Raw genomic sequence first — 13,946 nt, forward strand, 5'->3', positions numbered from 1 at the left:
AGCCAGCACTGTGCCCTTGAGGCCAAGAAGGCCAACGGTATCCTGGGGTGCATTACAAGGAGTGTGGCCAGCAGGTCCAGAGAGGTTATCCTCCCCCTCTACTCTGTCCCAGTGAGACCACATCTGGAGTACCATGTCCAGTTCTGGGACCCCCAGTTCAAGAAAGGCAGGGAACTACTGGAGGGAGACCAGCAGAGAGCGACCAAGATGATCAGGGGGCTGGAGCATCTCTCTCATGAGGAAAGGCTGAGAGACCTGGGTTTGTTCAGCCTGGAGAAGAGAAGGCTGAGGGGAGAATCTTATCAGTGCTTATGAATATCTAAAGGGTGGGTGTGAAGGGAATGGGACTGGACTCTTTTCAGTGGTGCCCAATGACAGGACAAGGGGCAATGGGCACAAGTGGGAACACAGGAAGTTCCACCTGAATATGAGGAAAAACTTTTTTACTTTGAGGGTGCCAGAGCAGTGGCACAGGCTGCCCAGAGAGGTTGTGGAGTCTCCTTCCCTGGAGACATTCAAAACCTGCCTGGATGAGTCCCTGTGCCTCCTGCTCTAGGTGTGCCCGCTCAAGCAGGGGGGTTGAGACGAGATGTTTTCCAGAGGTCCCTTCCAACCCCTGCCATTCTGTGATTAGGGAGCTGACCAAACTGTAATTTTTATTTGGGCTAAATCCAGGGGATTTAACCACAAGAACTGTATTTATAACTGGAGAGGGAAGGGATTTTGGATTTTGCTGACTATCCCATCCAAAGTGGTGGCTAAACCTTTCGAGAATGACTAGATGTTTGACATTGATGAGGAAAAAATGCAAGGCTAAAAGCCTCCCAGATGCACAGAATTCAATTACTTGGCAGTGCAGTTTGATTTTCAGTGTATTTTGCAGTACATCAGTAATTGATCTGTGCAGTATTTGTAACTGCAGAGGAGCTCTAGATGAATGTTTGCCATGATTGTTACAAAATGTTCAATGCTGGGAATGAAATTTCTCCGTGCTGTGATTGTTCATCTGATTTACGGGTAATGGAAAGTAGCTCTCCTGCTCCTTTCTACAGCAAATTGATCTTGATTTTTGTCTTTAAAAAAATCCCAGTAAGAGGAATTGTTCTGTAAAAGAACCCAATATGTATTTAAATCATGGTGAGTGCTGCTGCCTGGTGGACACACTTGGCTCATCTCCTGTGGCACAGACCATTGGGGTTTTTGCCCTGGTGGTCACTCTGTGACTGTAGCTCTGTGCCCAGGAGGCAGCCACGCTTGCATTCCAGAAGTGGAAGTTTCCGAGGGCCCAAAAGGTTCATCATCCAAATTCTTTTAAGCCCAGAAATTCATTGGCAAATCTATTTCCAGCTTTGCTTACTCTCTCTCTTCCTTTGCATGTCATCAGTGATTCTGCTGTCTAAAGGAATCTCCCTACTCATCCTGTCATTTCTGTGGTGCATGCTGTTTTTTTGGTAGAAGCTGGAATTCCCAGGTAGTTTCCTATCCGGTTCCTGGACAGGCTAAGAAAGGTTTAGTTTTCAAATGAGGCAAAAGAGGGTGTGTTTAGTTTGGTATGTGCAAAGACCCAGCTGTGCCACTGAATCTTTAAATGACATTTGTAAAAGTCACTCTGTGTTGCATTTTCCTCAGCTGTAAAATAGTGATTAAGCCTGTAAGGGATCCCACTGTTAGTATGGGACTCAGTTCTGCTAAACACTCTCTGAAAGAGGTGTGATTCTATGGAAAGTTTTCGTCTAGGCTGCTTGTTCTGTACCTACCTCTTCCAGGACAATTTATGCCTATCCCTGAGGTAACTGAGACCATGAGTGTCCGTCTGATACATGAGTTCCTCTCCTCTTGTGTCCTACAGAAGAATGGACTGGTATTTTGAATTTTGCTGTCTGACACAGTCCAACTAAGCATTCATGTATTTTTAGCGGCTTAGCTGTACAGTTGCAACAGAAGTAAAGCATCTATCAAAGGTCACAGCTAGATGAGAGCTAGTGTACTCAGCAGCAAGCCTTGAGCAAACATTGAGAAGAGAGGCAATCCTTTCCCTACAGAGTTATGATATTGGTTAATTGCAAGATATAATGAGTGGAAGAAATTAACAAAGTGATATGGAAGGGTGATCCCACAGTAATAGCAGCACATGCTCTGCTTGCGGTGAGGTTTGCCAGCTGCCTTGTCCTCATTAGGAGCACAACGTTTCTTAAGTGTTAGAAAGAAAAAGCATCAGGAGACTAGTAAAAGAGACAGTATCTTGGCATCTGGGAATGGAAGAGGGGCAGGAACACTTACAATGTGAGGCATGAAAGGCATGTGTCCTAGGTGTTACCTGTATAAACATCAAGCCTTTTCCTCCTGTATTTGAGTCTCTTCATGTGCCTTTCTCTAGGCGCAGACAGCGAACTTGGTGCTGGAAGATGGGACGAAGATGAAGGGCTATTCTTTTGGCTATCCGTCCTCCACAGCAGGGGAAGTCGTATTCAACACTGGTCTTTCTGGGTAAGGCAAAAGCAAATGAGATATAAGCACCAAAACTTCTCTGGGAGCTTGTTAAAGTACAAAAGCAACTTTCTCCAAGCTCTTAGGGTCCTGATCCAAGCATGTAGTGTCCTGTAAAAGAAAACACTGTAGTCCAGGAATACAGAGAGATAGTTAATGAAGAGACTTCAGGCAGTCCTCTTGTGTCTTGGCATTTGTGGTGATAAGCAACTTCAAAGACTGATAAAACTAACCATGATAGTGAGGTATGTAGGGATCTGATCACTTCCCATTGAAACGCAGCAATTGCTGAATCAGAGCAGAGGAGCTGTCATTGTTGTCCCTCCAGTGCCCTGATCAAATATAGAGGTCTGAAGCTTCTGCAGCCTTATGGGTAATGGAACTTGGCTTCAGAGTGCAAAATTTTTAAGTCTCGAGGTTCCCAAGTTGGTCACCTATATGACCCATCCCTTATGACATTTGTTGGCTCATACCACAGTTAAGGAGGCACTTAAACTCCATGCCATTTCCAGCTAAAGGGTAGGATCAGATTCATGCCTAACCTAGCATGACTCTCTCTCCTCTTGAGTGGTAGAAGCCAGTGGCTGACTTAGGATGGCAGATGCTGGTGCTTTTGTTTTACTGCTTGAGCAGAGGAAATCTGCCCAGAGGAATGAGGCTTTTGGTTAGGAGAGGGACGTGTTCCTGGGGAGGTGAGACAGCTCTTGAGGTTGTTGGTGCTTGAGCTTTTTCTGCAGTCATTCATAGCTGTCTTTGCCCAGCTGTCTTGCATTCCCCAAATTCTGCTCTCCTTTGGAGAAACCAGTACTCACAGGATGAGTTTTTAAATTATCTCATTGGTGAGAATGTTAAATTGCTACAGAGGGGAATCTGTTTTCAAAGTTTTGCATTAGGAGGCAATTATTTAAGTATTTTGACAGCACTAATTACTGGCTGTGTTAATATACCTGCCAACAAGCAACTGTTTAATATAGATCAGAATGATGGAGGGCACCAGAGTTCTTTTCTCAGTGATAGATTATGGGCAATAAATCTTGTCACATCACAAAAGTCAAGGAGGACCTGATGGATTAATTTCCTCTCCACATGTTACTGTGGCAGCAGAAGCTGTGTTTGCTCATTTTCTAGTGATTTGGAGAGGATGCCTGTGAAAGAGAGGTCTCCTCTGTGCTGGGGAACATATGGGTATGGAGGGAACATCCAAAATGTGAGGTTGTATCTTCAGAGTACTCTCCAGGAACATGATCTTGATTGATTGATTCAGAGAAGAGGAAGATAAGAGTTTGCAGTATTGTTGCAGATTGTGACAGATTTGCTACCAGTCCAGGGATTACTGTCCAGTGAAAGAAGTATTGTGGCTCTGCCTGGTGCTCCTGAGCACAGAGATCAAGACCTTATGTATCCTCCAGAGGAACCCAGCTACCTTTTTTCATTGACACAGTAAGAGGCTAAGTGCCTGCGTGAAGGAGGTGCCCAGGGTTGGGGCAGGCTGCCCGGGCACACAGCATTTTGTCAGTAGAGGGAGCAGGAGGCTAGTACAGGGGTGATTTGGCCATGGCTGCTGTTAAGACTCAGACCACTGCCTTCTGTGATGTGTTTCTAGACAGTGAGTGGGGTGAGCACAGGCTCTATACTGGAATGATTAATATGCTGCTTTGCACCTTTTCTCCTCATCTGGACTCCCACGTTCTGATTCATGTCACAGAACTGGGAGGCAGAACACTTTATGTGTGTACAGCTTTCAGGCTTGAAGTAGCTAAAGCTGGCTGAAGTGTTATCGTATTACTCTGGAATAGAGGGCAGAGAGCCTGTTTCGGGGGTGGAATGTTGAATTTTCATTAGAAAAGCATGAGGATGAACTTTTCAGAAACATTTGCTCAAAAGAAAATCCTAATGTTGCAGCCATCTGTTTGATATAGGAACAAAAAGGAAGAGAGGAGATTTCCAATTAAGAAAGAAGAATTACAACCCATAAAATGCTTTCATGTTTGAAACAGCTCAGTAAATGCATTTGCCTCCAATAGGTCTGTGTGTGTTTCCCCTGATATTCTAGCTAGAGAACTGATTGACAGGAATTTACTGAAAACAGGCAGGCCGTTGGGCAGGCACAGCAAGGATTAGACCTTGCAGCATCTTTGGAGCTCATGTTCCCATCTGTCCTCTGTGCTCCACAAGGCATTTTGCCTGCTTAAAGGACGTTGAGTCTCAGTGCAGAGCTGTGCCTTCATATCCTAGCCAAACCCAATGGCTCTCTGTCCTTGTTTGCTGATAACAAATAACATGGAAAGGTTAATTACTTTAGCTTTGTCATTAACAAAGAGTCTTTTGGAAGCATAACCAATTGACTTAGGAGAGAGCAATGCCAAATGTGCACTTGCCATGCACTTAGTGCAGTTCGGTGATCACACTGCACTTCGTGTGGTTGTTTACCTGCAGCAGGAAGTATAGATTTAAACAGCAGGAGAGGCTTACCTGAACATATTTCATGGCCATTGTTCATTTGACATGTCATTTCTCAGAGCTAGATGGTGTGCTGCGTTGTCTATATCTGCCTGCAACCATTCCGGGTTTTGTGAAGAGTTTCCCAATGGTTGACAATTAATCTTCTGGCAGTAAGTCCAATGTTCCATAAAAATGTCTCTTGTAACTTGCTGATATCTGGTAGATGGCTGGAGTTGCCAATTATGTATTGTTTAAACAATAATGACAATAATAAATTATATTTTGTATAGGGCAGATTCATCCTGAAGCATCTTTATGCATTTGGCTAAATATTTCTGTGGATAACTTCATCCGTTGCTAGACTACAGCTGTTTTTGGTTTGAAAAACAGCAATTTTTTAATGGATTGCTGTAACAGTATGCTCCGGAATAAGGGGGAAAGTGAAGGACTGCATGTTAATGTGAAGCTGAAGAATAGGAGCATTGGGAAGGTAGACCATGTTTAGCCTGTCCCCCTCTCTGGGGTTGAAAGTGAGATTGGATCTACTGGTCCAGAGCTGATACTTCCCAAAATCCAAGGTTTGATCCTCTACTGCAGAAGAATGTTCTACCATGCTTTTAGGTCTGTCCTTGGTGAGAAGGGTATTCAGGCAGTGATTGAACAAAGTTGCTGTTCCTGGGGCTTCTGCCTGGGCTGAAGACATAAGGATACTTTGGGGCCCTGTGACCAGGGTGGACTGCGGAATCCCAAAGTATTGCCTTTAACTTGTCGTCTTCAGAGATAGACAATCCAACTTCCAAGCACTTAGGAGTCTTGTCAGGTGAAACATATGGTGTCCTGTGGGTGGGAACCTAGAGATTGCCTAGAAGAGAGGACAGGCCTCTGCTGGGAGAAGCTGCAGAAATGGTACCATGACAGGGTTTGTTGACAGAGCAGGTAGGAGAGAAGAACCAGAATAATAGTGAGGAATCACAAGGATGATTCACAGCTGCTTCCCTGATCCCCAGACCAAAAGATAGGCATAGAATTGTCTACCTGCTTCTCCACAGAAAGTGCAGTTACAGCCCTGAACAGCTCAAGACCTGCAAGCTCCAGGCTGGGGAAGGGACCAAGTCTGGGCAAACAGCTCTGTTGTCTGTCAGCTTTCCAGTTTGAGCTTTCTATTGCCACTGAGAGGGACAAGTTCTTACGCCACCTGGAGGGAAGGACACAGCAATGACAAAGCACTGCCCACATGGTGTGCCCCGGGAATGGGCAAGCCCATACTGTTATCTGTGGGTCAAGTGATATGCCATGCACTTACTGCAGTTCTGTGATTGCCCTGCACTTTGTGTAGCTGTTTACCTTCTGTTAAATCACAAGGAGCCTGAGTTTGTTAATAGCTCCTATGCTTTTCTTAAATGAAACAGGAGAAGCCAAAGCCTTTCCTGGTTCTCAGTTTTGGATGTTTAATCACAGGTGGGAAAGTCACAGAATCACAGGTTGGAAGGGACCTCAGGGATCATCTGGTCCAACCTTTCTAGGAAGAGCAAAGTCAGGGCAGATTCACAGATGTGTTTGCTTTTATACTGAGAATGCCTTCACATGAATACCATTTCTGTCTTCTTGTCATATGGGAATTCAGTCCTGTCTTGTTTTCACTGGCTCTTTTGTTTTCCTTTCAACTCCAGACCAATGTACTTGCCTTTTATTGCTCCTTCATCTAGATACACCGAAGCCTTGACAGATCCCAGCTACAAAGGACAGATTCTTACACTGGCTAACCCCGTAGTTGGGAACGGTGGAGTGCCTGACACAGCTGCTTTGGATGAAATGGGCCTCAGGAGGTTTCTGGAGTCTGATGGGATTAAGGTAACAGTGGGAAATGCAGAGCTGATCAAGGGGTGGTGCTAGCAGCCTGAGAAAGAGCGCACAAGAGTTTACTGGCACCCTCACAGAAGTTAGAAGGAATCAATGATACTTAGCCTTTCTTTTTCCTTTTCTGGATATCGTCCTTTGGAGGAATGGTGGGAAAAGATAATCCATCTTGCTTTCTGTATCAGGCCATGTGCTGTCTGAAAGCGGTGTATTTCCCGTCAGTGATAGACATGCTACAGTTTTTGTGAACCGCTGTCCTGGATGGCTTTTTTTCCACATTCCCTTCTGCCTCATATTTATCTGTGTTTGCCCAGGACTGGTTGTCTACAGAGACATCAAATGCCAGTGAGAATGAGAAGTTTCGGTGTGCTGAGACTTTTCTCTATATGCCTGTACTACCAGAAACAGGGGAGGTGACAGTGGTATGGAGAAGGCCGTATGTACTAGTGCGGGAACCAGTATTTACACTGTGGTGACAGGGGATATTGGCTAGGAGCAGGGCTGTGCCCACGCAGTGGTGGCAGCACTGCAAAATGAAACAAAATCATGTAATTGCAGAACCAGTGAAATGCTTTATCTGCTCTGAGGTGAAATGACTCCTTTATAAACTATCTAACTCCACTGGAAAATGGAGCTGACTTTTGAAATGAAATGTCACTTAAAAGTTAAAACCTTTCTTAAACAAAAAATGAATCAAAATAAACCATTTTGTCTTGTCTTAAATATCCATTTTCTTTCTAATGAGAAGTGTTTTCTCAGTTCAATGCAATTTGCAGCTTTGGTTACCTGGAAGCCACATTATTCTATAATTTCCTAAGTAAAAGGGCCCAGGTACAATCATGACAGAGCATGAAGTCTTTACCCCTTTGCCAGGTACCTGTTCTGTGGACTCCCCCTGTGAAGACTCAGATTTGCTATGTTTTTGTTCTGTAAGAGCAGCCATACTGTATCTAGCCTCATGTCCTGTCCGTGATATAGTCTGTAGTGGATGAATACTGAAAACAGAAGGTACAGGGCAAGTACAGAGTGATCCCTCAATGCAAAATGGCATTTCTTCTCTCTGCAGGTTTCAGGTTTGCTGGTGCTGGATTACAGCAATGAATACAGCCACTGGCAGGCTACTAAGAGCCTGGGAGAGTGGTTGCAGGAAGAACAGGTGAGCAATCTAGGCATAACTACATTATGAGAATGAACCTGTATGTATGGAAACGGGAAACAACTGCTGGCTTTGGACTGGTAACCACTCTTCTCAGATGTCTTCACCAGTCTGTACTGGACTCATTCTGTGTTCCTTAGTTCTCTGATTCTTCATCCATTTCTCTTTTTCAGGGTGCAATGGTATTTCCAAGATCTGTCCAGAAGGAATGTTAATTAAGTGGGCCTGTTTGGTTCTCCATAAAAATTCTATACATTATATTATATTCTTTCTCTCAACAAATGTTTCTGTTGTGCTGCTCCTAGTGGTTGCCAAGGTTGTAACCTCATGAGATGTTAGCTGCCAGAACCCCACTGACTTGAAGCTGTGGGAGTCAAGGATGTGTCAGTAGACTGCCACTGACTTGTGACAGCTGGGAGGGCTAGGTACTCATAAGTAAGGCAAAATGGGGCTCAGAAATGAGACAGATATTTACCACATAAGCTCTTTGTTCTGTGTTTTTTAGTACAGAAACTAGATTTGAAGAATAAGCTATTTATGAGTGGGAATAAGGAGGAGAAGTGAAGCACTGGAAGTGAGGCAGCCTTGGTAACAGTGCTGCTAAGAGCCAGAGCTCCTTAGACAAGGACATGTTCTTCTCAGTCAAGTAATCTGGCTGCTGGCTTCCTCTGTCTTAGCTGCTTGTTCTCTAACTTATCCTTCTCTTGTGTTTTCTCCAGGTACCTGCACTGTATGGGATTGATACCAGAATGCTGTCCAAATTAATTCGTGACAAGGTATGGTCTGCCTCCCTTGATCCAGTTGCATTAACCTTGCTATTGCTGGGCCCTTTTTCTAACAGTGCAGCAAACCTGGGGTAGCAATGCTACTGCTGGGCTGCCTTGACCTCAGATGCTACTCAGGTACCTGTGCTCTTCCAAAGGCTCGGTGTCTTCTGTACAGCTGTGGCAATGCTCTGATCCCAGGGAGCCCCCTCTCCTTGGCTGTGCTCTGGGTTTCCTGTTCTACATAAGTGAACCAGCACAAGTTGATGTAAATGAAAGGCCTGGGATAACTGTGACAGACTTGTGTGTCAGACACAGCAGGTAGTAGTGTCAACTACATGTTACTCAGGTAGTAACAGTCAGAGCAACAACTCTGTGAGATATTGTTGGATATTAGTTCACAGAGAGCACCACCTTTGATCAGTGGAAATTCTCCTGTTCCTCAGAGACAAAGGAATGCCTGCAATAACCTAAGATGCATTCCTAACTCAGGCTGGTTTTCTTTGGCTGAAGCCTGTTATTATTTTTAATAGTCATTACTTTTCTCTGGTTTCCAAGAGCTGGCAATTGAAGGACATGAGTAGGATTATGTTAACGAATGGAGGTTAATGTAAAGGTACCTTTTAACACTGCCTAAAATGGTGACCAAAGCCAATCTGAATGTAAATGCACCTTTGAGGCTCTTTTGTAATGGATTATTTGAAGCTGCTCTTTTCTTTAGGTGATCAGTTCACGGTCTGCCGTCCAAGCCCAAGCCCCTTTTCACTCCACAGAGCAAAATATGAATGACCCATCTTGAAAAGAGGAATATTTGCAGAAATGAATTCTTATGGGAAGATAAGGCATTGTCCTACTGTTATAGAAAGCAGACAAGTGCAGTTTAATACAATAGAAAATGGCAATACATTTTTCTACTTTCTTGAGACACACTGTTTAATGGATCAGCATTCCTTTCATCTAAAGTAAACATGCTTTCAATGTTTATCCTGTAACTTAGTGTATGGTAGTAGTGCCCATTATACTGTGACTCTGAGTCGTATTGATTTATGACTTTAAAAATAGTGCATAATGTACCTTTTCTCCCAGTGTGCTCAGGTTAAAAAAAAAACAGCTTTGTATTTCACTTCATGTCTGTTTATAAATTGGGGGCAAGAACATTATGATAAATGTAGAAATGAGCAGTGACTTGTTAAATTGGACTCTAAAGATAAATGCAGGGCACTTTGGCTGAATAATCTGGGAGCAAGGAAAGACACAGGGTTCCTGTTTGAGAGCAGTGGCTTTAGGGCTTTGTCATCAGAGTTTATGGGACTGACTGTGTGGTGGCACTCAGCAGTTTCTGTGGTTCTCAAGAACTGGAGTTGTTTAAGATGTTGCTTACCTTTTCAGCTTTGCTGCACACAAAGCAGCCTGGAGTAGCTTTTGGTGTAAGGTGCTACTCGAGATAGGATGCCAGCCACTGTTAAAAGCAAAACTGTCTTTAAAGACTTACCTTTAGTAGTGCACGTGGCAATGCAAGGTGTGGCTCTTTTTTGCCCTAGGAAAATGGCAAGGGTACTTCAGGTATGGCCAACCATGGAAGTATCTCATGGAAGCATTGCAAAACCCAGTCAACAATCCTGGTGTGCATGCTGGTCTGATCTCGCAAAATCACAGAATGGCAGGGGTTGGAAGGGACCTCTGGAAAACATCTCGTCTCAACCCCCCTGCTTGAGCGGGCACACCTAGAGCAGGAGGCACAGGGACTCATCCAGGCAGGTTTTGAATGTCTCCAGGGAAGGAGACTCCACAACCTCTCTGGGCAGCCTGTGCCACTGCTCTGGCACCCTCAAAGTAAAAAAGTTTTTCCTCATATTCAGGTGGAACTTCCTGTGTTCCCACTTGTGCCCATTGCCCCTTGTCCTGTCATTGGGCACCACTGAAAAGAGTCCAGTCCCATTCCCTTCACACCCACCCTTTAGATATTCATAAGCACTGATAAGATTCTCCCCTCAGCCTTCTCTTCTCCAGGCTGAACAAACCCAGGTCTCTCAGCCTTTCCTCATGAGAGAGACGCTCCAGTCCCCTGATCATCTTGGTAGCTCTCCGCTGGACTTGCTCAAGCAGTTCCCTGTCCTTCTTGAACTGGGTGACCCAAAACTGGACACAGCACTCCAATGTGGCCTCACTATGTCAGAGCAGAGGGAGAGGATAACCTCTCCTTGTAATGCACCCCAGGATACCGTTGGCCTTCTTGGCCTCAAGGGCACAGTGCTGGCTCAGGGTCAACTTGCTGTGCATCAGCACTCCAAGGTCCTTCTCAACAGAGCTGCTTTCCAGTGGTTCAGCCCCCAACCTGTACTGATGCATGGGGCTGTTCCTCCCCAGGTTCATGTCCTTACACCTGCTCTTGCTGAATTTCATGATGTTCCCCTCGGCCCAGCTCTCCAGCCTGTCCAGGTCTCGCTGGATGACAGCACAGCCTTCTGGTGTATCAGCCACTCCTCCCAGTTTTGCCTCATCAAATATCCACTGGGCAAGCTGACTTTAACATGTTTTATTATGAAAGTGTTATGTGTTAAAAAACAAAACAAAACATTGACTTCCTCTGTTCTACTTTCCCCTTTCATCCTTGAAAAGTTCTGTACCACACACCCTGTCCCCATGCTGAGAAGAGGTTAACCCTACGTTAATCCCACTTATTCCAGGAGTGGGGCAAAGACAAACCAGGGATTTTTCCACTGAGAACTTTAGTGAGCAGAAGGTGGAGAAGGATATGACTGTCCTAGCTTCTGCGAGGTGGTAACAGCAATAATGAATAGAGCTTGCTGGAGGTGATTTTTTTTTTTTAACAGCTTATTCAGAAAACAGCTGTGCTGACCTACCTCCTACACAACTTTGCCTTACCCCTGTGTCTGCTGCCTTGTAGCTATCCACAGGAGGTGGCTAAAGACCTCACAGTGGGTTTCCAAAACCAAAAAGCTTAAAACTGCTTTGTGGATTACTCCCGGTTCTACGCAACAGTCATGTGGGGATCTGAATTCTGATCCTCTTGGAAGGCAACCCATTTTACTGTCACTAGACAGCTTGCCAAACTGCCTATTAACAAATTTTACTGCTGACAATGCCTTTCCCCTGAACGAAGGATTTTAAACAGATTTTTGATACAGAAGTAGGCTCATAAACTTCTGAAGCTGCTAGAAATGGTTATAAGCCGCCAAGAAACCATCTCCAAACAGCTGTTCCAGTTGCTGTGCTTGTCAGCACCTTGTCCCAGTGTTCACAGCTTCTCCTTTGCTCATGTTTTGTTGTTTACTGGTGTATTTCCACAGGGCATGGTACTTGGGAAGATTGAATTTGAAGGTCAACCCATGGAGTTTGCAGACCCAAATAAGCAAAACTTAATTGCAGAAGTTTCAACAAAGGTGAGAAGTTCTTCTGTAGTCCCAGGGCTCTATGCTCCAGGTAGTAACTGCTCCCCATTTGCTCTGGGGATTATCTGGTCTTTCTAAACAACTTGGGGACCTTTTCTAAACCATGCACCTTTCTAGACCTTTGAAGGACTGTCATCTCAACATCATCCTGTTAGAATCCCCATGGCTCCTTAGGTGCAGTGTTGAAGATGTAAAATGAGCTGGGTTGAGCTGGATGTAGTCTGACCAGTACTCTGATCAGAGGATTGTGTGTCACAAAGAGAGGTTTGAGAAGTATTGGGAATACAGATAGACCTAGAATATGGTGGACATTTTCAAACATATGGAGAAAGAATAAAAAGAATAGTTGCTTTCCTGAAGTTTCAGAAAAGCTCACAATAATATTTGATAATCTGTGTTCAGGCATAATTTTATTGAGGTGATTCCAGAAGATATTTCTAGATTTCAGAAAGAGACAACTTATGTATCCCCTGGTCCTAATATTACTGGAATGAGCTGCTTTGTCTATAGAAGTATACAGAATACCAGTTAAGTTCGTACTCTGATAGCTGAGCATGCAAACTATGTTCGGTCACAAGCTGAGAAGAACGTTACAAGTCATGAGGATGTAGCAAACCAGGCCCATGCTAAAAATAGTAACTCTTCTTGTTCCAGTGCAAGTGTTACCATCTTAAATTGTGGACCCTTTGGGGAATTAATTGTGGGATAAAGAGTGCCTTGGGTGCTTAACACCATTGACTGATACGAGAACTGTATGTATACTGTATGTATACATACAGTATGTAACTGTATGTATACGAGAAGTGTATGTATATTACAAATTCCATGCTTACTATGGTGTTTGCAGCTCCTTCAAGATCAGTGAGGCTCTGGAAGAGCTCTGCAAATAGTTGCTTTTGCGTGCTGTTCTGCACACAAGCTGGTGTGTTAGTGGCATGAGCACGAAGCAGTCCTGAACAGACTGGTCAGTGAGCAAATGGGAATTTGAAGCACAGTCTCCATCCAGGCTTGGATTTACAGTAGTGACTGGTTACCTGGGATGCTTCTGGAATACATAGACTGCCATGCAAATCTCACCTTTGGGGATCTCACCAACTCATGCCAATGCCTCCACTGTATTTTGAGTCAGAGCCTTGGTGCTACACAGAAGGATGGCAATTGTTTATTGAGGCTGTGATCTATGATTGCAAGATGCAGGTAGAGCCATTTTGAGCAGTAACTCAGAAATAGGCAAGGTTGCTGATGCTAAACTCTGCAATTACTAAGACAGAATTACTGTAAAGATGCTGCAAATAGCTTCTAAAAGGGAGATATAAGAAGATTAACAGAGCTTTGGTGGTCTCATTATGTTTATAACTTCATTTTATAGGCTTAAAAAGCAACATCACAAATAAAGCTGAAAATCAAGTAAGCTGTTCAATGCTGGTAATTACTGGACATGATAATCTATCTGTTGCTAAACAGCTATTTTCATGTAAATCAGGATACAGTAAGATCAGGAATCTGCTTATCAATTGCACATTAGGAGTGATTGATCTCTCCCCCCCCCCCCTCCATTCTTTAGGTGCTAATGGTGTAGACTCTATTTGCTAAGGTCCCTATAGAGGGCAGGGAATGTAGAAAACTGCCAGTATTTTGCAGGAGCTTTTGTCAAATGTGTATTTTGGTGCATGTGATGGTCAGGGTCCCAAAGCAGATGAGAAGTATTTAACCACTTGAAACTAAAAGGTCACTTCTATCCACACATACAGCCCCACTTATTCCTTTTGTTCTCAGCGCTATTGCCAGCTGGAGTTTCTACTCTCCCTGACTGCTGGCTCACAGCCT

At 44.2% G+C, this 13,946-nt stretch overlaps 1 protein-coding gene across 2 annotated transcripts in view; it reads left to right on the forward strand.

The window, feature by feature from the left end:
- Positions 1 to 13,946, forward strand: part of CPS1 (carbamoyl-phosphate synthase 1) — a 123,197-nt gene that overhangs the window by 30,207 nt on the left and 79,044 nt on the right. For both annotated transcript variants that reach the window (XM_064452098.1, XM_064452099.1), the window contains 5 exons: positions 2,378 to 2,487; positions 6,636 to 6,780; positions 7,853 to 7,942; positions 8,662 to 8,718; positions 12,018 to 12,110. In XM_064452098.1, coding sequence (XP_064308168.1) covers positions 2,378 to 2,487; positions 6,636 to 6,780; positions 7,853 to 7,942; positions 8,662 to 8,718; positions 12,018 to 12,110 — 495 coding nt within the window. The remainder of the gene's footprint in view (positions 1 to 2,377; positions 2,488 to 6,635; positions 6,781 to 7,852; positions 7,943 to 8,661; positions 8,719 to 12,017; positions 12,111 to 13,946) is intronic.

The sequence above is a fragment of the Phalacrocorax carbo genome, chromosome 5 (genome assembly GCF_963921805.1).
Source record: "Phalacrocorax carbo chromosome 5, bPhaCar2.1, whole genome shotgun sequence".
Lineage (NCBI taxonomy): Eukaryota > Metazoa > Chordata > Aves > Suliformes > Phalacrocoracidae > Phalacrocorax > Phalacrocorax carbo.